Source organism: Lissotriton vulgaris, chromosome 3_1 (genome assembly GCF_964263255.1).
Source record: "Lissotriton vulgaris chromosome 3_1, aLisVul1.2, whole genome shotgun sequence".
NCBI classification, from domain to species: domain Eukaryota; kingdom Metazoa; phylum Chordata; class Amphibia; order Caudata; family Salamandridae; genus Lissotriton; species Lissotriton vulgaris.
Window position 1 is genome coordinate 1,560,261,232 of NC_141689.1, and position 23,962 is coordinate 1,560,285,193.

General features: G+C 52.0%; 1 protein-coding gene across 1 annotated transcript in view; it reads left to right on the plus strand.

Moving 5' to 3' along the window:
* CENPE (centromere protein E) overlaps positions 1 to 23,962 on the plus strand; it is a 1,817,274-nt gene that overhangs the window by 1,597,616 nt on the left and 195,696 nt on the right. Inside the window, exon 51 of the mRNA XM_086962044.1 lies at positions 10,722 to 10,937. Coding sequence (XP_086818170.1) covers positions 10,722 to 10,937 — 216 coding nt within the window. The remainder of the gene's footprint in view (positions 1 to 10,721; positions 10,938 to 23,962) is intronic.

Genomic DNA, 23,962 nt, shown 5'->3' on the forward strand with positions numbered 1-23,962 from the left:
CGTGATGCCTCAGTGGGACTTGAACCTGGTTCTAACATTTCTGATGTGCGCTCCCTTTGAGACACTTCATAACTGTCCGCTTCGCCTTCTTTCTTTGAAGACTGCCTTCCTGGTAGCCATCACCTCTGCCAGGAGAGTGAGTGAGCTCCAGGCTCTCTCTTGTAAGCCTCCTTTCCTTTCAGTCCATCCGGACAAGGTTCTTTTGAGGACTAGGCCCTCCTTCTTGCCTAAGGTGGTCACGGCCTTCCACATTGGGCAGTCCATCACATTGCCCACCTTCTTTCCGCCTCCGCACCCCTCGAGAGAGGAGGAGAGGCTCCACCGTCTGGACCCAACACGTGCGCTCTCGTTCTATCAGGATCGCACACGCCAGTTCCGGGTGGATGATCAACTCTTTGTTGGGTACGCGGGCGCTAAGAAAGGGAAAGCGGTGCACAAGAGGACCATCTCTCGATGGATTATCAAGTGCATCCAGGCGTGTTACTCCTTGGCTAAGAAGGAATCCCCTGTTGGGCTGAGGATTCATTCTACTCGAGCCACGGCCACTACAACTGCCTTGGGCCGAGGTGTGCCCTTGCAGGACATTTGCCAGGCAGCTACGTGGGCCTCGTTGCACACGTTTGCTAGGCACTACTGCCTGGACAGTCAAGTCCGGGGAGACGGCTACTTTGGCCGTTCCGTTCTCCAGGACTTTCTGGTGTAAATATTGGTTCGCAGACCCACCACCACGGGGATGGTATTGCTGGGGTATCCTAAGGTAAGGAATCTATCACTAACGTGTCTCTTTCATATGCACAAGTTACTACTTGTGTAACGATATATCTGTAAGAGACATTAGTTAGTGATAGATTCCTTACCGACCCACCCATCCTCCCCGTTCTGCGAACCGATATCTAGGGTTAAGGTCATCCCCTTTCAGGGCCCTAGTTTCTTGGCACCAGTGTCGGTTTTTGTCATGGCTCTGCGCTTCTGGCGCGGAAAAGCTGTGGCTAAGAACTGACGTCAGCACGCGGAGGCGGCGTCTAAGTACTCCGACGACGTCATCACGGCGCCCACGGCGACGGACGCGGAGCCGCAGACGACGCCTACCGATGCGCAAGGGTACTGATACGCAAAACTTTCCGGATCCAGTCTGACGCCTGGGGATATTCTAAGGTAAGGAATCTATCACTAACTAATGTCTCTTACAGATATATCGTTACACAAGTAGTAACTTGTGCATATATTCCTATCAGTCACTCCTATGGCAGGCCTTATCAATCCTGAAGGCAGAGTGCTTGGAATTATGTGAGATGGTGCTTTGGCATGAGCTGAGCCCGTTTGCAGCTTGCGGAACCAAGTCCTAATAGCTGTTCCATGATAACGCTATACCATATACTCTCAGGTGCATTATAATCCTTGCGGTTAAATGCTAACTTTGGTATAGCATTATCAAAACATGTCGAGTAAGGTGTCATACGAATTGGAATACTACCCCCTCGCCAATTCTGGCGACGGGGGTAGTATTCCACCCTTCTAGAGGGACACGACATGTATGTAACTGTGAACCCCGGTTAAAGTTAACTCGAGCCTCAGCATCACAAAATGGATGCTGCCACCACAGACACGAGTCTGATGTCCTGCTGCTGGGAGTCCTTCCAGCGAGGGAGGCTTGGACAAAGGGTTTCCTGCCTTGGGAGGTGCTAGCACCACCCCAGACAGGATTTTGTGAATTAGGTAGGACAGGGCTGAAAGGAATGAGACATGCCTGGGGCACACAAGGTCTCCCCGTGCATACACCGGTCTAAACCAGTTCCTTGGGCACCCCAGCCCCAGAGCTGGCGCAAGACCGGACAAAGGAAAGGGGGTGTAACCACCCCCCTTCCTGGTCCCACCCAGAGGAGGGACCTAGTCGTAGTGCAGCCCCCTTTAGCCGAATAAAGGTAGGAGCTGGTCCCATTCCAAATTAGATTATCCTGATCAACTTTACAAGAAGAAACTCTGGACTTCGACGTTCTGCTCCACAGGCGACTAACTCCGACAACTTCACTGCTGGTCTGGTTGCTCCAGACTGGCCCTTGCTCCCTTCCAAAAGAGGAGCACCCCGGACCCTCCTGGTCCATTCCAGACGCCGTTTCCACTCACCGCGTGGGTTGCCTTTGCCAAGGCCTGTTGACTCAGAATTCGAAGCCGACACCGCCGGCAGTGAGAGCCTGCGTGGGACAGCTCGTACCTCCATCCTGGTTGTCGAAGACACCACCTGGTCCACTTGGCTGCAGAGACAAGCGTCCACCTTCACCTGATCGCGACGACGACATCTGGTTCCACTCCAGTCACTAGCTAGTGACTTTGAACATTGTCCCTTTTGCTTTCAGGTTCTTCTCTTCACTGATCCACCCTTGGATCACACCAGACATCTTCCTCCTGACCGCCTGCAGCATCTTTTCCTCCAGGCTCCATAGACTTCAACTCCGGAACCCGTCACGACTTGGCACCTATGCACCCGCAGCCTGTGGGTGAGGTAACACGAGCATTTCGGTGCTCAAGGGTAGCTTGACTCTCCTAGTGTCCAGTTCCACAGTCGTTTTAGTCCTATCTAGTCGGGGACATCCGTACTCACCTTTTTCTTTAAACTGTACTGTCCATAGACGTTTGTATGCATCTCGTGTGTGAGTTCACACTCTGCACACGCGCTCCTTGGGCCTCCTATTACTTACCTCAAGTTAGTATAGCGTGGTCCCAGCGATCCTACAGCCTCTGGACAGCTCCATTCCTTTGATTGACTTTCACATTCCACTTACTTAGTATATGGTTTGTCGTGCCCCTAGGGCACCATTGTAAATCGTGCAACTTAAACGTATTTTTCCTAAGAGTTTGTCATGTGCTTAGCCCTCTGACCTCATAAAGAGTTCAGAGGTGTATGTTAGTTAATACATACTTGTTTATTTTCATAACCTGTGTGGTGTCCTTTCACTTGGTATTCAAGGGGTTATATGTGGTAAAACAGCTGGCTTCACATGCCAAAAGAGTTTAGCCTAAGACTGTTTTGTCCATGCTACCATTAGGATAGCTGGTCTATAAGGTTGACTTACAACCAATCACCATAAGGGTTGTTTGGACTGATACAAGGTGATCACTAGAACTAGTGAACATCATATATCAGGCCAACTTCTCACAGGCATCACACACGTTTCCTCCTGTTCCCTTCGTGATGCCTCAGTGGGACTTGAATCTTGTTCTCACATATCTGATGTGCGCTCTCTTTAAGCCACTTCATAACTGTCCTCTTCGTCTTCTGAATCTTAAAATTGCATTCCTGGTTGCATCCCCTCTGCCAGGAGATTGAGTGAGCTCTAGTCTCTATCTTCAAAACCTCCTTTCCTCTCTGTCCATCCGGACAAAGTTGTTCTGAGGACTCGTCCTTCTTTCCTGCCCAAGGTAGTCACAGCCTTTCCCATTGGGCAGTCCATCACCTTGCCCACCTTCTTTCCGCCTCCACATCCTTCGAAGGAGGAAGAGAGGCTCCACCGTCTGTAACCAAAACGTGTGCGCTCTCCTACCTAGATCGCACACGCCAGTTCTGGGTGGACGACCAGCTCTTTGTTGGTTACGTAGGCGCTAAGAAGGGACGGGCGGTGCACAAGCAGACCATCTCTCGGCGGGTCGTCTTGTACATCAAGTTTTAGCGAAAAAGGAGGCTCCGGTTGGGCTGTGCGCCAATTCCACCCGGGCCACTGCGGCTACTACTGCCCTGGGTCAGGGAGTCGCCTTGCAGGACATCTGTCAGGCAGCTACGTCCGGAGAGATGGATTTTTCGGCCGTTCTGTTCTCCAGGACTTTCTGGTGTGATCTTGGTTCGCAGACCCATCACCGGTATTGGTATTGCTGGGGTATCTATTCTAAGGTAAGGAATTTAACACAATGTGTTTCTTTCAGATGCACAAGTTACAGACCATCGGTAACGATATATCTGTAAGAAAGATTAGTTAGTGTTAGATTTCTTACCGCCCCACCCATCCTCCCGTTCTGCGAACCAATATCTAGGGCTAAGGACATCCCTTTCAGGACCTTAGTTTCATGGCCCTAGTTTCATGGCACCAGTGTCTGTTTCTATCATGGCTCTGCGTTACTGGTGCGGAAAGCTATGTACAGAACTGACAGCGCGCAACTCCCACGTCATTCCGGCGACCACGACAACGGACGTGGCGCGGCAGACGGCGCCTAGCGACGCACAGGTGTACTGCTGACGAAAACTTTCCTGATCCGGTCTGACGCCTGGGGATATTCTAAGGTAAGGTAATCTAACACTATCTTACAGATATATCGTTACCGAAGGTAAGTAACTTGTGCGTCTTGTTTACCTGCCTTTTGATGGGATTCTTTTATTTAACCCCCACGTGGATTACGCTATTCAACGACTCCTTGCGGGGCTCCGTCCTCCTCCCCTCCCTCTCCTCCTGTAAGCTTCAGCTTGTCGGTCCTCAGGTGTCTTATGGGAGACGTTTATCCCACCTTTCTCTCTGGGCCTAGTGTTTCGGTTGGCCTGTCTGTGTGCTGTGTGTGGTTTAGAATGCCTTCAGTTGGCCCCTCTACTTTTGGCTGCTAGTACAGCGCTTCAGCTTTTGAGGTGTGTGTTTTTTGGCTGTTAGTGAAGCCGTATAGGCCCTCAGGTTGGACCATCTGTGTATTTTTGGGCTGATTGGTAAGCTGCCTGTGGTGATACCCACATGTCTTTTTTGTTCTTGACCTCTGCTTCGGGTTTCTCTAAGAAGTGTTCCCCTGTTTTGTTTTGGGACGTGTCATACCCTAGGTGGGGTACTTTTTGGCTATTGTATAGCTCTGTTCTAAGCTGGGCGGGTGTGGATACCTTCTCGGGTTCCTCAAGTTTACTGACGTCCCTGTATACTGCCTGGTGCGGTCCTTTTTCTTCCGCCTTAGCTCAGCTTGCGCTGCTCCAGGGTCGGACCTGCTGATTATCTGATGGTGTTACTACCCTTCTTCTACAGGGCTTGCCTGTCGTACATTTTGCTCTTTGTTACTGCGTGATGTCTCCTGTGCATTTTGCCTTCCCTCTTCAGCCTCTGGATCGCCAGACCGACTTTTGTAATGCGGTCTACGGCATTGTGTCGTGGTGTTTCCACCTTATTATCCGACGTTTCTGCCTGGTCCTCTGCTTTGTGTTCCAGGGGGGCTAGGATATTTCTGGTGTTCTGGTTGGCGGCTTTAGGTCTGTACTACATATTTCTCGCTTCCTGGGGGTCACTGTTCTGGACACACTACTTCGTAGTATTTACCAGCTGCCTGCTGCGCACGCCTGGTCGTTATGGTCCACCTCCGTGGGCCTATTGCCATGTGTGCTCCTGTCCCTTACTTTGCTGGAGCTTTGCGCGACTGTGTCTTCCTTCTCACTTATGCGCTTCTCGGCCGTGGGGTCGTTCCTGTCTTGTCCCCTTCCTAGGGGCTGATGTCGTTCAGCTGTCAACTTCACTGGGTGTGTTCTCCTGAGGCGAGCTCTTCCTCCGTTTCCACCTCTTCTTCTTGGATTTTGCGGGTGGTTCTTTTCTTTCTTTGGTACTCTCTTGGTATCGTCTGCTCCTCCGGGTTTTCTGGCGGATGTCCTTTGCCCCTCGGTTAGGCTTGTGGTATCCTGGGCCTCCCTTCTCCTTGTATTTGCTTACTTCTTCTTGGTGGGGGCTAGTCCGTCCTTCCTGTCCCACTGACACATCCCCTGTTGGGGCCCTGTGTTCTTCCAAGCTGGTGAGGTTCTCTTGCAGACCCTCCTTCCTTCTGGGTATGGCTAGGGTATCGATTCTACTTTAAGGAATCTGCGGCTAGTAGTCTCTATCAGATGTACAAGTTACTTACCTTCGGGAACGATGTATCTGGTAGAGACGATTCTAGCCGCAGATTACTTCACGGCCCGCCCTTCCTCCCCGTTCTACGAGGACCTTCAGTCCTCCCCGTTCTACGAGGACCTTCAGCTCAGTCTTCTGCACTCGCCTCCCTCCAGGTGGCTTTGTCTTCTGCGAGTGCCTTCTTTCACTTCCTCCCTGGCAGGATGCTTTGTTCTGTTTATTTGTTCCACTCCTTCCTTTCTGTTAATTGGACGGTAGGTTCATGTGTACTTCTGCATCCCTACACCCTGGTTATTTCAGTGTGGGGCCTACCCCTATTTTCTCCCTTTTTCGTTGCTTGGGTTTTCTGACTCCTCTGTGGTCCTCTGAGTTGGGATCTCTTGGCTGTGCCTCAGCCCTTAGCTCTTTCCAGACTATACGACTCTCCTTGATGGTGTCTTCTTGGGGTAATTTGCCGTTACTCCTCTGTTCCGGACTTGTTGCCCTTCACCGTTCTAGATTGTAGTTGCAGACTTTCTGTTGTCTGCTATGATATTTTTCACATGTTTTTCTGCCTCCAGGGAGGAGATCGCCTTCGCTTTGCAAGGTTGCTTCTCAGAGGGGTCCTCTGCTCTTTCCCTTCCATGACTTTCAGTAACACAGTGCCTGGCACTGTCCCAAATGGTGCTGTTCCTCACCATTCGCTTCTTCCCTTTCTGTTTACCTGATTTTGTTTCGCACAATGTTCCCATATTCTCACAGTTTTGTTTGTGATGGCTCCGCGTTGTGGCGCGGAAAAGTTCTCGTAAGAGCACTGACGTCAGCGCGCCAGGGTGGGACTTGCGTTACGTCAGCGGACTACGTCAGGGCGGAGTCAAGTGGTGCCGCCCCCGGCGCGCAGAGATGCTGTGGCAAAAATAATTCCAGATGCAGTCTCAAGCCTGGGGATAATTCTACGCTAAGTATTCTGTGGCTAGAATAGTCTCTACCAGATACATCATTACCAAAGGTAAGTAACTTGTACGAAGGGGCTATTCCTTCCCCTTCGAGACAACCCATCCAGCCATGCCACCTCAGTGCCACAGCATGTCAGGGGATCACTTGGCACTTCACCAGCAGGAAGTTGCGGCCCTCTTGGCTAAGGGGGCCATTGAGCGTGTTCTGATGCCAGAAGTAGGTCATGGTTGTTGTTCCCACTACTTTCTGGTTCCAAGGACAAGGTAATGCGTCCTATCTTAGACCTTCGGAACGTCAATCGCTTCCTCCGGAAGGAGAAGTTAAAGATGCTCACAGTTGCTCAGGTCTTGTCTGCCCTGGATCCACAAGACTGGATGGTGTAGTTGCACTTGCAGGACGCATATGTTCATATTCCCGTCCTGCCTGCCCACAGGCGCTACCTGCGATTTCCGGTAGGCCACAAGCATTTTCAGTTCACTGTGCTCGCCTCCGGCCTTCCCAGCGCCCCTCGGGTGTTCACGAAAGTGATGTCGGTGGTTGCAGTTCATCTGCGCAGTTAAGGGGTTTCAGTCTTCCCCCCATCTCGACGACTGGCTGTTGAAGGCGGGCTCGCCCCAGGCTGTTGACTCCCACTTCCAGACTACTGCCGACCTCCTGATTTCCTGGGATTTTCCATCAATGTGCTGAAGTCGCACCTGATTCCCTTGCAGAAGATCCTTTTCATTGGAGCGGTTCTGGACTCTGCGCGCTTTCAGGTTTATCCTCCAAAACAGCTAGTCCGGGACATTCAGGCTATGATTTCGATCTTTCAGCCTCTGTCCCGGGTTTCGGTCAGGATAACCCTTCGGCTGCTGGGCTTGATGGCCTCCTGCATTCTGCTTGTGGATCATGCCAGATGGCATATGCGGGCTCTGCAGCGAAACCTGAAGTTCCAGTGGGCACAGCATCAGGGCACCCTGTCCGATCACGTCCAGATCTAGGAGGGCACTGCACGACAATTGCCAGCAGTGGTGGCTCACGAATCGCGATTGGGTCAATGGCAGATCCCTTTCCCGTCCCCAACCGGAACATACACTTGTGACGGACGCGCTGCTTCTGGGATGGGAGAGGCGGACATCAGAGGCTTCTGGTCTCCGGCAGAGTTCAGGCTTCACCTCAACCTGCTGGAGCTTCGGGCGATCCGACCTGCGCTGAAAGCATTCCTCCCCTCTGTCGTGGGGAGAGTAGTGCAGGTGTTCACAGACAACACCACTACCATTTGGTACTGCAACAAACAGGGCAGGGTGGGGTCGTGGACCCTATGCCAAGAGGCCCTGCACATCTGGGCTTGGCTGGAACATCAGGGCATGTCCCTGGTGGTTGAACACCTGGCAGGTTCTCTGAACGCCAGGGTGGGCGAACTCAGCCGCTGGTGCATGATGGATCACGAATGGCGTCTGAACTGAGACGTGGCACAAGGTCTCTTTCAGCAGTGGGGTGAGCCTTGGTTTGATCTATTCGCCACCGAAGAGATCGCGCAATGTCATCAGTTCTGCTCATTGGAATTTCCAAGGAGGCACTCGGTTGGCGACGCTTTTCGTTGCGAGGGGAGTTGCGGTCTATTGTACGCTTTTCCGCTTATAACACTTCTGCCCAGAGTGCTGAAGATCAGGCGTGACCGGGCCCAAGTTATCCTTGTGGCTGCAAACTGGGCTCGAAGAGTATGGTATCCCAAGTTACTCAGTATGAGCATGGATCCCTCCAAACCTTCTGCCTCTTCGGAAGGATCCTCTGTTGCAGCGGCAGGGGACGGTCCTCCACCCGAACCTGTCCAGCCGCCACCTCCTTTCGTGGAGATTGAGCGGTTGCAGTGGACGTATTTCGCTCCCCGAAGTCTGTAATGTTATCTTGGCAGCCAGGCGTCACTACACTAAGACTGTATATGCCTGTAGGTGAAGTTTGAGGCATGGTGCACAGCAAAGACTGTGGATCCCCTTTTCTGCCCCTCTTTCAGAGGTAGTTCTTTTTCTTCTCTCTTCGGCCCTGCAGGGCTCTGCTCTTGGCACTATCAGGGGCTATCTCTCGGCCATTTCTGCCATTTTAAGGCTCCCAGATCAGCCTGCTCTTGTCAAGTCCCCTGTTGTAAATAGATTCTTGAAAGGCTTCACACACATATTTCCTCCTGTTCCTTTCGTGATGCCTCAGTGGGACATGAATCTAGTTCGTACCTTTCTGATGTGCACTCCCTTTGAGCCACTTCATAATTGCCCTTTTCGTCTTATCACTCTAAAGACTGCTTTCCTGGTTGCCATCACTTCTGCCAGAAGAGTGAGTGAGCTCCAGGCTCTTTCTTCTAAGCCTCCTTTTCACTCTGTCCATCCGCACAAAGTTTTTCTAAGGACTTGTCCTTCTTTTCTGCCAAAGGTTGTCACTGCCTTTCACATAGGGCAGACCATCAATTTGCCCACCTTCTTTCCGCATCCCTCTAAAGAGAGTCTCCACCGTCTGGACCCAAAATGTCCGCTCTTTCTATCTGAGCCGCACACAACAGTTCCGGGTGGATGACCAGCTCTTTGTTGGCCACGTGGGCACCAAAAAAGGTCGGGCTGTGCACAAATGGACCATCTCTTGGGTGGGTCGATCTGTGTATAAAGGCTTGTTACTCCTTGGCTAAAAAGTAGCCTCCGGTGGGAATGACACGCCCACTCTACCAGGGCGACGGTAGCCACTACTATTCTGGGATGAGGAGTTTCCTTGCAGGACATCTGTCAGGCAGCTACGTGGGCTTTGCTGCACACGTTTACCAAGCACTACTACCTGGGAAGCCAAGTCCGTAGAGACGGCTTCTTTAGCCGTTCTGTTCTCCAGGACTTTCTGGTGTGATCTTGGTTCGCAGAACCACCACCAGGGTTGGTATTGCTGGGGTATCTATTCTAAGGTAAGGAATCTATCACTACGTGTTTCTTTAAGATGCACAAGTTACTTACCTTCTGTAACCATATATCTGTAAGAAACATTAGTAGTGATATTCCTTACTGCCTCACCCATCCTCCCCGTTATGCAAACTGATTTCTAGGGTTAAGGTCCTCTCTTTCAGGGCCCTAGATTCATGGCACCAGCGGTCTGTTTCTTGCATGTCTCTGCATTCCTGAGTAGCTCCAGCGATGTCATCCTGGTGCCAATTACGCACGTGGGGCCGCACAACGGCACCTACCGAGGCACAGGGGTACTGCTGATGGAAAACTTTCCGGATCCAGTCTGACGCCTGGGGATAATTCTAAGGTAAGGAATCTATCACTCCTAATGTTTCTTACACATATATAGTTACCGAAGGTAAGTAACTTGTGCGTTACTGGTAAAAAAAATCGCAGTTTAATAATAAATTATTGAACTGGTTTTTTTTTTAATCAATAACCTGTGTAGCTTGCCATTTAAGCTGATATATAACATTCATTGCGATATAGCATTTGGTTTGCCTAACATTGTTGCTATATTATTTTCAGGATTCTGACCCTATTTATTTAAAAAAAAAAAAAAAATGTACTGCTGTTCAAAACAAAAGTAACTTGGGTCACAGGTAGTGAGATCGAGTGAAAAAGTGGGATGTCATGTCAAATACTCTGGATGTGAAACTTCTTTAGATGTTCTTCTAATTGATAAGCTGGAAGCAGTAATTAATAAGAACAAGTTGAAAAAAAAAATAATTTGGTTTTGCCAATTTCTGTTTTTTACATTTTATATTTTCCCTGCAGTTGGAGTCGTGATATCAGCAGGGGTCCTTAATTTTTGCAATGACTAGTCATGCCCATGTTCTCACAGTGTTAGTCTTTAATTGATAGTTTGAAATTAATTTAAATGTTGGTCTTTGCTATCCAGTCTCAACTCCCCTTCCCCCTCCACTCCTATTGATCTTCTCTGCCAAACAGCTATTTTGTCCTTGATGTCATGACCTTTGACTTTTGCTATAAACAGATGCTTCTGGAGAAGTACTCCTGCATGTTTATGGAGTACACCAACTACCTGGATAGATTTTCACAGGAGCGACACAAAGAGGTCATCTCTCAAAAAGAACTTATGGATGCTGTGAATGCTTCTCTTTCATCTACATTATCCCGGCCATTTGAAAGATTAAAGGCTGACAATCTGAAGCTCAACTCTCAAATCCAAACCGTGGTGAATAAACTTAAGGTAAATGTCAAGCAGATAGATGCTTTGTGGTGGTATTTCCCTACTGTTTTGTAGAACAGCTGAGATAGTATGAACTACCTGTAAGAAATTGGAGCTTACATAGATTTAGTCTGATCATTTTGTCATGTGCCTCTCGAAGTATCTACAGTCTAGATTTGGTACTTTTTTGCGTTTTGTTATAACAAAGTTCCCTGTTTTTCTGTCGGACAATCTAGTTAATTATCGGAAATACAATCAATGACCTAAATACTGTTAATTTCTAGCACAGTTATTGCAAGATGAAAATTATTATTCTGATCTTTATAACAGATTTGAGCAGTTATTTTGTATTTTAAAGGAGAATCTATATAGTTAATGTGAAATAGATGTTTTTTATAGGGAATGCACATTTTTTTCTTATACTAACACTTATATTTGTTGTTGCATCTATACAAAAATTGTCAGATGCTCGACCGAGGGACGTCACTCCACATTTCATGCACATTGTTAGATGGCATGGGAGTAGTGCTTGATGTAAACCGAAGAGGGCCACTGGCACTAATTTTCTGACGACCAGCACTTATTTTTCTGCATCTGACTATTAATCGAAATAGAGAAAAAATAAACAAAAACAGGAAGGCGGGGGAAAAAACGTCTTGGGAGAACGCAGGAACCTGCAAGAATGACATGAGGAGGAAGGGATTGTCTTCTAGTGGATTGAAGAGGCACATGGTGAAGAAAAGACTACCCAACCTGAGCAGACGCCTGTTAGTCCCAGTATTTTGGGCCCGTGGGATACGCATCTGCAAAGCAGCTATGTGGTTGTGCTTTTCTCAATGAACACCCCATGATCCTAGCAAGGTTTGGGAAATTCAGCGACGCTGTGTGTTCAGCATTTAACTCCTCTGTGACAAGCCCTAATAATTAAGTTATCAACCGACAACCAGGAGCGGCTGGCACGGAGCGGGGGTAGCAGGCAGGGTTGAATGGTTTAAAAAAAATTGAAAATATGTACCCCCTCGCTGCGCCTCTCCCCCGTCGTCCCGCCGTAGTCTCTCCTGGACGGTGTTCAAGGATGTGATAGAGACAACTAGCCGCAGATTGCTTAATGTAGAATTCTCACCAGGCGTGCGACTTGATCCGGAAAATTTTCTGTGCCCCAGCATCTCTGCGTGACTGGCAGCGGTACCGCTTGACTTCGGCCTGATGTCCGCGGGTGTAGTCAGCGAGGTCACGTAAGCCCCACCCCGGTGCGCTGACGTCAGTTTTTCCCTTTTTCGCGTGCAACGCGGATCCGGATCGTGCCCTGACCTGTTTTCAGGCCTCCTTTTCCCGGTTTCTTTTGTGGAACAGTATGCAAATGCCTTCGGACTTCAAGTCGTGTACGGATTGTGCACGTCAGATGTCGGCAACGGACCCTCAGCCGGTATGTGGTGTTTGGGCGAGCACCTTGACTCTACGGACTGCGAAGCTTGTCAGCACCTTAAAACGAAGTCCCACCTGGAGCGCCGGATGAAATTGCTGTCGCCCCGCTTGTCCAGGTCGGTGTTGTCCCAGCGTCCGTCCCCTACCTCGGAGCCCTGGAACTGCTGATTCAGTCTGCGGCATCGCCCCGCGCCATGGCCCCAAGGGTGTCGTTCGCCAGCTGGTAGGTCCTGTAGGTTGTCTCCGAGGTCTTGTCCTCGCTCGGCGGAGGGCGCGGTTTCCCTCGTTACGTGCGCAACCCTATCTGCCGTTTCCTGGGATCTGGGCGACTAGGTACTAAATGTCAGCCTGCGCTGCGGTTCTGCAGGCTTATTTGGCTGCTCCTCCATCTCCTGAGAAGTCCCCGGTTCCCTTGCCTTGCGCGGGGCCTTCCGTGGAGCCACCGGCGGCTTCAGCCGCAGCGCCGAAGGTTTCGGCTTCAGGTTGTAGGAGGGTGGTGTCGTTGACGGGTAATCCTTCTGGGCTCCGCTCTTCGACCCGTGATGACCCTGCCTCACTGCAAATCCCTACGGGGCCCCATGTGGCGTCGCAGGAGGTCGCCGGGACTCAGAGCTTTTCCCCGAGTCCCCCTCGGAGCAGGCAGCTGCCTCTCCAGGGGCCAAGCCGGCGTTGTTTCGGCACCGGAGGCTTTCTTTCCCGGCCCAGGCGGTGCCACAGGTGGAAGCCAAGGCTTGGGGTGCTTTCCCGTACCCTTCTCAGTCCTCTCTGTGGGCGGCTGCCCGAGTGAGGTTGAGCAGGGGCCTATTCGGCCCCGTTCCTTAGTCGCACTAGCTCCGACCCCGCCCCAGTCTCCTTGGGAGCACTTGGTGGAGGAGGCAGACTCCGCTGTGCCGATGCCCACTCCGGCGTCGAGCCGGTGCCTGTGGCGAATTTAACGGCACCGTGCCGGTGTCGGGTACGTGATTCTTCTGAGGAGGTTCCCTCCTCTCCAGAGGTTTGTCATATGCTGGTTTCTTCCTCTCCGGAGACAGGGTGCCGCATTGTTTCCTTTTCACCAGCATCTTCCAGGGAGGGCGCCTCGCCATCCTCACGCCTAAGTCCTCGGACCCTCCTCTGGCCTCTCCGCCCACCCTGGGGGCCCCTCTGGTTCCCCACTCGTCTGTGGATCCCCCACCATTCCGGGGCTGGCCGCTCCCTCCTAGAGCTGGACTTGGGGATGGAAGGCTCAGCTTGCAGCAGTCGCCCAAGGAGGAATTGCTTTCTCCCCTGCGACACTCTATGGAGGCCAGTGCCGCCTTCGTTCGGGCTATTTCCAGGGCCGCTGCCATTTTGCGGATGGGCGGGCCTGTCGCACCTTTCCCAACAGATAATCTCCTGGAGGTTCTCCACCAGAGCTCTGGCGGACAGGAGCTGTTCCTTCCTTTTGAAGCGTCGCTTCACAATTCTCTTCTGGGGGCTTGGGGGCACTCTGCAACAGGTGATCCTGTGCCTCAGCCGCTCCTGCATCACCACCGTCCTGCTCCGCATGACCCTGTCTGCCTTTCCTTCCACCCTTCCACTCAAGGCTTCCTTGAGTGGACAACTTTTCCGTCCTTAACTGTGGTGTTGTTTCCTCCATCTCGGGAAGCCTGGTGATTGGATTCATGGGGGCGTAACATCTTCGCCTCTTCCAGTGCTGCCTTGCGGGTGCTCAACACTTTTTGTGTATTGACCAGGGCTACCTCCAGCCTGTGGGATTCTGCGGAGCCATTCTTTCTCATGCATGAGGGTGCCCGTGCTGATCTCGGCACCATGTGTTGGATGGTCGGTAGTTGGCTGCGTTTATTCTCGGTGCGGCCTTGGATGTTGTTGATGCTCTCAGCCATGCTATGGCCACTTCTGTGGCTCTCCGCTGCCATGCTTGGCTACCGGTGTAGGAAGGTGGATATCTGGCTATGGTTGCCCCCAACTTTTTGCCTGGTGTTTTGCTGGTTTTTCGACTTAGTTGACCTGGGGCCCTGCTATTCAGGACCCCAGGCCCACTGCTCTCTCTGTAAAATGGATTCCATGTACTCTAGGTACATATCTAATTGGATACTGAGTCACCTTATCAGCCCCTGTACAGTGTACCTTAAGTACCCAGGGCATCGGTGCACCCAGGGCCTACCAGAGGCTGCAGCATGTATTATGCCACCCCTGGCTGGCCATCCAAATCTGACACAACTGGCTGATCAAGAAGCTGGGGCAAGGTGGTGTAATCACCCTTTGCTTTAGATATAGTATCCCTATATCTAACCCTAAAATGGACACATATCCTCCTATCAGTCACTCCTATGGCAGGCCTTATCAATCCTGAAGGCAGAGTGCTTGGAATTATGTGAGATGGTGCTCTAGCATGAGCTGAGACTGTCTGCAGCTTTTGGAACCAAGTCCTTTAGCTGTTTCCATGATAACGCTATACCATATACTCTTAAGTGCATTATAATCCTCGCGGTTATTGCTAACTTTGGTATAGCATTATCAAAACATGTCCAGTAAGGTGTCATACGAATTGGAATACTACCCCCTTGCCTATTCTGGCGATGGGGGTAGCATTCCACCCTTCTAGAGGGACACGACATGTATGTAACTGTGAACCCCAGTTAAAGTTAACTCGAGCCTCAGCATCACAAAATAGATGCTGCCACCACAGACACAAGTCTGACCTCCTGCTGCTGGGAGTCCTTCCAGCGAGGGAGGCTTGGACAAAGGGTTTCCTGCCTTGGGAGGTGCTAGCACCACCCCAGATAGGATTTTGTGTATTAGGTAGGACAGGGCTGAAAGGAATGAGACATGCCTGGGGCACACAAGGTGTCCCTGTGAATACTCCGGTCTAAACTAGTTCCAGGGGCTCTCCAGCCCCAGCTCTGGCGCAAGACCGGACAAAGGATAGGGGGTGTAACCACCCCCCTTCCTGGTCCCACCCAGAGGAGGGACCTGGTCGTAGTACAGCCCCCTTTAGCCGGATAAAGGTAGGAGCTGGTCCCATTCCAAATGAGATAATCCTGAACAACTTTACAAGAAGAAACTCTGGACTTCGACGTTCTGCTCCACAGAAGACTGAAGAAATCTCCCTTGTGGGCAAGGAGTGTCCACCCTGCACAAGCAGGCACCATCAGCGTCCAGCTGCTTCCCTTTGTCGTCTTCCCTCGAGGATCCAGACTTCAGAGCCCGACGAGACCCGGATTCCCTGACCTCTCCGACCTCTACCTAAATCTGCAGCACAGCTGTGATCCGTTGGTGCGACGAGACACGTGGGACAGTCCATCTTGAAAGAAGCAGCACTTCGCTCCAGCACGACTTCTGAGGTAACCTCGTCCAAGTGCTTTGGGGATTGAGAAGCCCCGACCCCGAGCAGCTCCTGCACCGAAGACCAGCCCTCCAGCATCCACGAGATCTGTGTGGGGCCCTTCTGCCTGTTTGCTGCTCGACGCATTGTCTGGTCACTTGCCGGCTGGCTAGTGACCTCTTAGACGACGAACCTTGAAATCTTCACTGCTGGTCTGGTCGCTCCAGACTGGCCCTTGCTCCCTTCCAAAAGAGGAGCACCCCGGACCCTCCTGGTCCACTCCAGACGCCGTTTCCACTCACCGCGTGGGTTGCCTTTGCCAAGGCCTGTTGACTCCAAATCCGAAGCAGACACCGCCGACAACGAGAGCCTGCGTGGGACAGCTCGTGCCTCCATCCTGGTCGTCGAAGACACCACCTGGTTCACGTGGCTGCAGAGACAAGCGTCCACCTTCACCTGATCGCGACGACGACATCTGGTTCCACTCCAGTCACTGGCTAGTGACTTTGAACATTGTCCCCTCTGCTTTCAGGTTCTCCTCTTCACTGATCCACCCTTGGATCACACCGGACATCTTCCTCCTGATCGCCTGCAGCATCTTTTCTTCCAGGCTCCATAGACTTCAACGCCGGAACCCGACACTACTTGGTACCTATGCACCCGCAGCCTGTGGGTGAGGTAACATGAGCATTTCGGTGCTCAAGTGTAGTTTGACTCTCCGAGTGTCCAATTCCAAAGTCGTTTTATTCATACCTAGTCAGGATTGTCCGTACTCACCTTTTTCTTGAACTGTACTGTCCATAGACGTTGTTACACATCTCGCGTGTGAGTTCACACTCTGCACACACGTTCTGTGGGCCTCCTATTACCTACCTAGAGTCAGTATTGCGTGGTCCCAGCGATCCTACAGCCTCTGGACAGCTCCATTCCTTTTATTGACTTTCACATTCCACTTACTTAGTATATTGTTTGTCGTGCCCCTAGGGCACCATTGTAATTTGTGCAACTTAAACGTAATTTTCCTAAGAGACTGTCATGTGCTTAGCCCTCTGATCTCATAAAGAGTTCAGAGGTGTATGTTAGTTAATAAATATCTTATTTATTTTCATAACAACCTGTGTGGTGTCCTTTCACTTGGTATTCAAGGGGTTATATGTGGTAAAACAGCTGGCTTCACATGCCAAAAGAGTTTAGCCTAAGACTGCTTTGTCCATGCTACAATTAGGATAGCTGGTCTATAAGATTGACTTACAACCAATCACCATAAGGGTTGTTTGGACTGATACAAGGTGATCTCTAGAACTAGTGAGCATCTAGGGTCTGCAATCCTATGATCACCCCAGATTTTTGCTTTTTGCTTCACTGGTTTACGACTTTCCCTGGCTGTGGACCTGCTAATCAGACCCACAGCCTAGCTGTTCTCTCTCTAAATTGACACACATGTACATTAGGTGGATTTACTAATTGGTACTGGGTCACCTTATCATTCCCTGTACAGCATACCTTAGGTATCCAGGGCATAGGTGTACCCAGGGCCTACCAGGGGCTGAAGCATGTATTATGCCACCCCTGGATGGCCATCTAAATCTGACACAACTGGCTGCACGACAGCTGGGGCAAGGTGGTGTAATCACCCTTTGCTTTAGATATTGTATTCCTATATCTAACCCTAAAATGGACACATGTGTTCCTATCAGTCACTCCTATGGCAGGCCTTATCAATTCTGAAGGCAGAGTGCTTGGAATTATGTGAGATGGTGCTCTGGCATGATCTGATCCCGTTTGCAGCTTGCGGAACCAAGTCCTAATAGCTGTTCCATGATAACGCGTACCATATACTCTTAAGTGCATTATAATCCTCGCGGTTATTTGCCAACTTTGGTATCTCTTTATCATAATAAGACGAGTAAGGTGTCATACGAATTGGAATACTAACCCCTCGCAAATTCTGGCGACGGGGTTAGCATTCCACCCTTCTAAAGGGACACGACATGGATGTAACTGAGAACTCCGGTTAAAGCTAACTCGAGCCTCAGCATCACAAAATGGATGCTGCCACCACTGACACAAGTCTGACCTCCTGCTGCTGGGAGTCCTTTCAGCGAGGAGAGCTTGGACAAAGGGTTTCTTGTCAGGGGTAGTGCCAGCACCATCCCAGACAGGGTTTTGTGTATCCCAGGTAGGCAGGGCTGAGAGGAAGGTGACTGCAAGTGGCACCCCAGTGCTCACTGTGCATATGCCGGCTTGAACCAGTTCCAGGGGCACACCAGCCCCTGAGCTGGGAAAAGTCCGGACAAGGGAGAGGGGTGTAACCACCCCCCTCCTGGTCCCACCCATGGGCAGGACCTAGTCGCGTGCCAGCCCCTTTCTTTAGTATAAAGGTAGGAGCGGGCCCCCTTCCCAAATTAGATAATTCTGAATCTTGCCTACTTTCCACGAAAGGACTCTTGACTTTTATTGAAGACTCTCCCTTGTGGCTATGGAGTAGCCACCCTGCACCCGCAGGCACCATCTAAGCATCGCGGTTTGCTGTAAGTCCATCCTCCGGATCAAGACTGCCCAGCTCGACGAGACCCGGATTCCCTGGCATCTCGGACCTCTACCTGCATCATCAGCCCAGCTGAGATTCGTGGGTGTGACGAGACCTGAAGGGACCGGCTCTCTTCAAAACTGCACGACGCTTAACCAGCACGACCACCAAAGGATCCTCGAGTGAGTGCTTTGGGGTTTGAGAAGCCCTAACCCTGAGCAGCTCCAGCACCGAAATCCAGCCCCCCAGCATCCACGAGATCTGCGTGGGGCCGTTCTGCTCTTTTCTGCTCACCGCGTTGTCCGGCCACTTGCCTGCTGGCTTGTAGCCCTCCTGACGGCGAACCACGACGATTGCGTCGCTGGTCTGGTTGCTCCAGACTGGCCCTAGCTCCCCTCCAACAGAGGAGCCCCCCGGACCCTCCTGGTCCACTCCAGACGCCATATTGACTCCATCGCGTGGGCTTGACTTTGCCATGGTTAGCATTTGCAATGCAATGGTCTCGGCATCATTAAAGGTAGAGCAATTGGCATTGCTCATGACATTTCTTTTTTTTTTCTTTAAATCATAAATAAATGGCATTGTCATTTACATTGCCAATACACAGCACTCTGCACTCAACAGCACACACCACTCTGCACCTGCACTCACTGCTCTGCACAGTCACTGCTCTGCACTCACTACTCTGCACTCACTACTCTGCACTCACTACTCTGCACTCACTACTCTGCACTCACTACTCTGCACTCACTACTCTGCACTCACTACTCTGCACTCACTACTCTGCACTCACTACTCTGCACTCACTACTCACTACTCTGCACTCACTACTCTGCACTCACTACTCACTACTCTGCACTCACTACTCACTACTCACTACTCTGCACTCACTACTCACTACTCTGCACTCACTACTCACTACTCTGCACTCACTACTCACTACTCTGCACTCACTACTCACTACTCTGCACTCACTACTCACTACTCTGCACTCACTACTCACTACTCTGCACTCACTACTCTGCACTCACTACTCACTACTCTGCACTCACTACTCTGCACTCACTACTCACTACTCTGCACTCACTACTCACTACTCTGCACTCACTACTCACTACTCTGCACTCTGCACTCACTACTCACTACTCTGCACTCTGCACTCACTACTCACTACTCTGCACTCTGCACTCACTATTCTGCACTCTGCACTCACTATTCTGCACTCACTACTCACTACTCTACACTCACTACTCACTACTCTACACTCACTACTCACTACTCACCACTCACTACTCACTACTCTGCACTCACTACTCTGCACTCACTACTCTGCACTCACTACTCTGCACTCACTACTCTGCACTCACTACACTCACTACTCTGCACTCACTACACTCACTACTCTGCACTCACTACTCTGCACTCACTACTCACTACTCACTACTCTGCACTCACTACTCACTATTCACTACTCTACACTCACTACTCACTACTCTGCACTCACTACTCACTACTCACTACTCTGCACTCACTACTCACTACTCTGCACTCTGCACTCACTACTCTGCACTCACTACTCACTACTCTGCACTCACTACTCACTACTCTGCACTCACTACTCACTACTCTACACTCACTACTCACTACTCTACACTCACTACTCACTACTCTGCACTCACTACTCACTACTCTGCACTCACTACTCTGTACTCACTACTCTGCACTCACTACTCTGCACTCACTACTCACTACTCTGCACTCACTACTCTGCACTCACTACTCTGCACTCACTACTCACTACTCTGCACTCTGCACTCACTACTCTGCACTCTGCACTCACTACTCTGCACTCACTACTCACTACTCTGCACTCACTACTCAGCACTCACTACTCACTACTCTGCACTCACTACTCTGCACTCTGCACTCACTACTCTGCACTCTGCACTCACTACTCTGCACTCACTACTCACTACTCTGCACTCACTACTCAGCACTCGCTACTCACTACTCTGCACTCACTACTCTGCACTCTGCACTCACTACTCTGCACTCACTACTCTGCACTCACTACTAATAAATATGTTGTCAACAGACTAACTCGATGTACTCCCAGGCCGATCTAGTTTGCAGGGTTAATTGGAATTGGCCATAAATCAGTAATTTAGACAACTGATGGGTATACAAATGTAAGAAGTTAAGACCGAAGCCTACATTGAGCTGCACATGATGACTAATGGGGAAAGTGTCCTGTCATTTAGAATTTGGCATTCATTTACATCACACGCCTTAAATTAACGATGGGAAAACCACAAGTGCTTTAAGGTTGAACTAATCGATAAGGAAATGGCCTGCTGATATGAAGTACAATACAAGTACAACATTACTGACATGAAAAACCTATAAATGAGATTAGCCTAATCACTATATAAAACGGATGTGACACACAGGCTAAACAATTCCACTCATCTCAGCTACGTGCAAACGGCGCAGCTGTCATCGTACTTCTCGCGCATTGCTGGGTTTCCCCGAGTTTATCTGATCACTTTTCCATCACAGCCCACAAAACGTTCACCCGCCAAAGGAATATTTTTTTTCCAGTTACAATCATGACATGTCTTTTTTTCTGCTTAACTAAATCACGTAGGTCACGGCAAAAAAAGTACATGTAAACGTTAACCAGACGTTCGCCATGCACATGTAATATATTAGACATGATCGTGAAATCTTCACCATGATGCTGAGCTCGAGCCAGACAGACAAGAAAAAAGAAATACATCCCGAATCTAGACACCCACGCAACAAGCGAGGGTGTGCAGTGTATTAGGACAAAGGCTGCCTTTTCAATCAATCCAGCGAAGCTTAAACCTAGAGAGGTATAGCTAGCGTTTCAGCTTCCGAGGAGGACAGCGCGTTCGCGGCCGGCGCAAATTGCCTTGCGCGCGGCCAGGACTGTCCTCCTGGGAAGCTGAGTCGCTAACAATAAGGTCTCTGGCAAGAGCGAGCTTCGCTCGCTTCTAGCCGAGACCTAAAAAACGGAGACCCCTCTGCTTTCAGGTAGTCTCCATCATCGATCCAGGCTTGGATCACATCGAACTTCTTCACTGGTCGCCTGCCAGCAACTTCTTCTATCTGAAAGAAACACGTTAGTGTTAGATTCCTTACCTTAGAATATCCCCAGGCGTCAGTCTGGATCCGGAAACTTTTGCGTAGCAGTACCCCTGCGCGTCGGTAGGCGTCGTCTGCAGGCGGCCCCGCGTCCGTCGTCGGCGTCGTGCGCCGTGATGACGTCGCTGGAGTATATAGACGCCGCCTCCGCGCGCTGACGTCAGTTCTTCTTTTTTCCGCGCCAGTGGACGCAGATCTGAAGAGCAGTACTCCGGTCTTTGACCAGGTTTTTCAAATTGTTATTATCACTTTGTGCCTGTTAGGATGCCTGGGTTCAAGCACTGTGATGACTGTGAGCGCACGATGTCGGTCACAGACCATCACCGCCTCTGTCTCCGGTGTCTGGGCCCCAACCACGACGTGGACTCCTGCGTCGACTGCCGGGCCCTCACCAATAAGGCTAGACGGGAGCGGTCCCGCAAGCTACTGGAGCTCCGGGTGTCGGCCCCACGTCGGGACCGGGAGCGGTCCCGGTCCGGCCGGAGGTCGAGAGAGCGTTCGAGGGAGCGGTCGCGGAGCCGCGCCGAGCGCTCCGGAAGTCGACACCACTCGTCAGGCTCATCAGGTAAGAAGCACAAGAAGTCGGGGCGTCGTCATCGTACCCCCGACTCCCCCCGAAGCTCGCGGCCGGGGGTTCGGGTGACCCCAACCCCGCGGCTCCGCGAGAGTCGCCGGCGCGGCCTGCCCCATACCCTCAGGTCCCTGGGCACGGTGCGACGCCTGAGGAGATAGGGCCCTCATGGTCCGGGGGCCCTAGCGGTTCGGCTGACCCTACCTCGACGCCGTCGGATGCTCCGACTCCGGCGCCGATCCCGGCGCCGCTAGGGCCTTCGGGGTCGACGCCGGATGGACGTCCATCCGATCCGGCGCCGATTCCATCGGGGTTGCCCCCGGCGCCGCCTCCGCGCGACGCCGGTTCCTCGGTGCCGGCTTCGGGCGGCACTGGGGCTCCGGCTCCGGCGCCGGCTCCGGGCGGCGCCGTCACCTTACCTTCACCGACGCCGGGCGCGGAGTCGGACCGGCGTCGCTCGACGCCGGGCTCGGCGCCGGTGGGGCCCATAATCCCCGAGGAGCCGGTCTACATCGTTGACTCCGAATACGGAGAAGATGAAGAGTTCGGTGAAGGTTGGGAGGGGTCCGAGGACCCTCTGTCACGCGAGTGCCAGTATGACCCGGACTGGACAGGTGATTTGGGGGATGCCAGTGGTCTGGACGACTCTCCTAACCCTGGTTTGATCTCTCCTCCTTCCGTGGCATCGGTGGAGGGAGCTGCATATTCTGTGGTGCTGATGAGGGCTGCCAAGGCCTTACACCTTGAGCTCCCCGTCGCGGCCGTGAGGCCTAACATCCTCACTGAGGTCTTCAAACCGCAGTCATGCCCACAGGAGCCACTGCTGCCGTTTAATGAAGCCTTGTCAGACGTTCTGTTGTGCACGTGGTCCAGGCCCGCTTCAGGTGCGCCTGTTGATCGGAACGTGGCCAGGGGCCACCGTCCTTGTCCGGACGACCCCAAGTTCCTGTCTACCCACCCCACTCCTGAGAGTCTGGTGATCCAGGCCTCGACCTCCCAGTCCGCATTCCCGTCGGCCCCGCCCGAACGGGAATCCAAGAGGTATGACCAGTTTGGCAAAAAGGTCTTCTCGTCCATTAGTTTGGGCCTGCGGTCTTGCAACACCGCTTGCCTCTTGGGCCGTTACACCCACTCTGTGTGGGATACGGTCGCGGAACTGCTGCCAGAATGCCCCATGGAGGTGCGGCAAAACTCGGTCAGGCTGTGGCTGAGGGCCGAGATGCAGCGAAATATTCGATACGGTGTGGTCTTGATACGACCGACTCGCTGGGCAGAGCTATGTCAACGACGGTGGCGATTCGTCGCCACGCCTGGCTGAGATCCGCCAACTTTTCGGCAGATGTCCAGAATACATTGATGGACATGCCGTTCGATGGCTGTCACCTGTTCGGTGACAAGGCGGACCACGCGCTGGAACGCTTCAAGGACTCCAGGGTCACGGCCAAGTCCTTGGGTCTCTCGACCCAGCGTCAGCAACCGGGTTCGTTTCGTCCCTTTCGTGGCCAAGGAAGGGGCGCCCCCACACGTGCTGCCAGCCACGCGCCGCAACAATCCTTTCAACGCGGTGGCGGCCGTGGAAACCGCCGTGGTGGCGGTCGGGGACAACGGCGGGGTCAGACCACACCTACCCCCGCAGCATCTGCCTCAAAATCCTCCTAGTCCGTGCTTTCGGCCCCATGTGACGCCAGTGGGTGGCAGGGTTCGCCATCACCACGCTCACTGGCGCACGATCACTTTGGACAGGTGGGTGCTGCAAATCGTCCGAAGGGGCTACTCCCTCCCCTTCGAGACCTCTCCTCCAGCCATGCCCCCGCAGAACCACCGTGTGTCGGGGGACCACTTGACACTTCTGCAGGAGGAAGTTACGGCCCTCTTGGCCAAGGGGGCCATCGAGCGCGTTCCTGGGCCAGAAGTAGGGCGTGGTTGTTATTCCCACTACTTTCTGGTACCCAAGAAGGACAAGGGGGGCCTACGTCCTATCTTGGATCTAAGGAACGTCAACGGCTTCCTCCGGAAGGAGAAGTTCAAGATGTTGACGTTAGCTC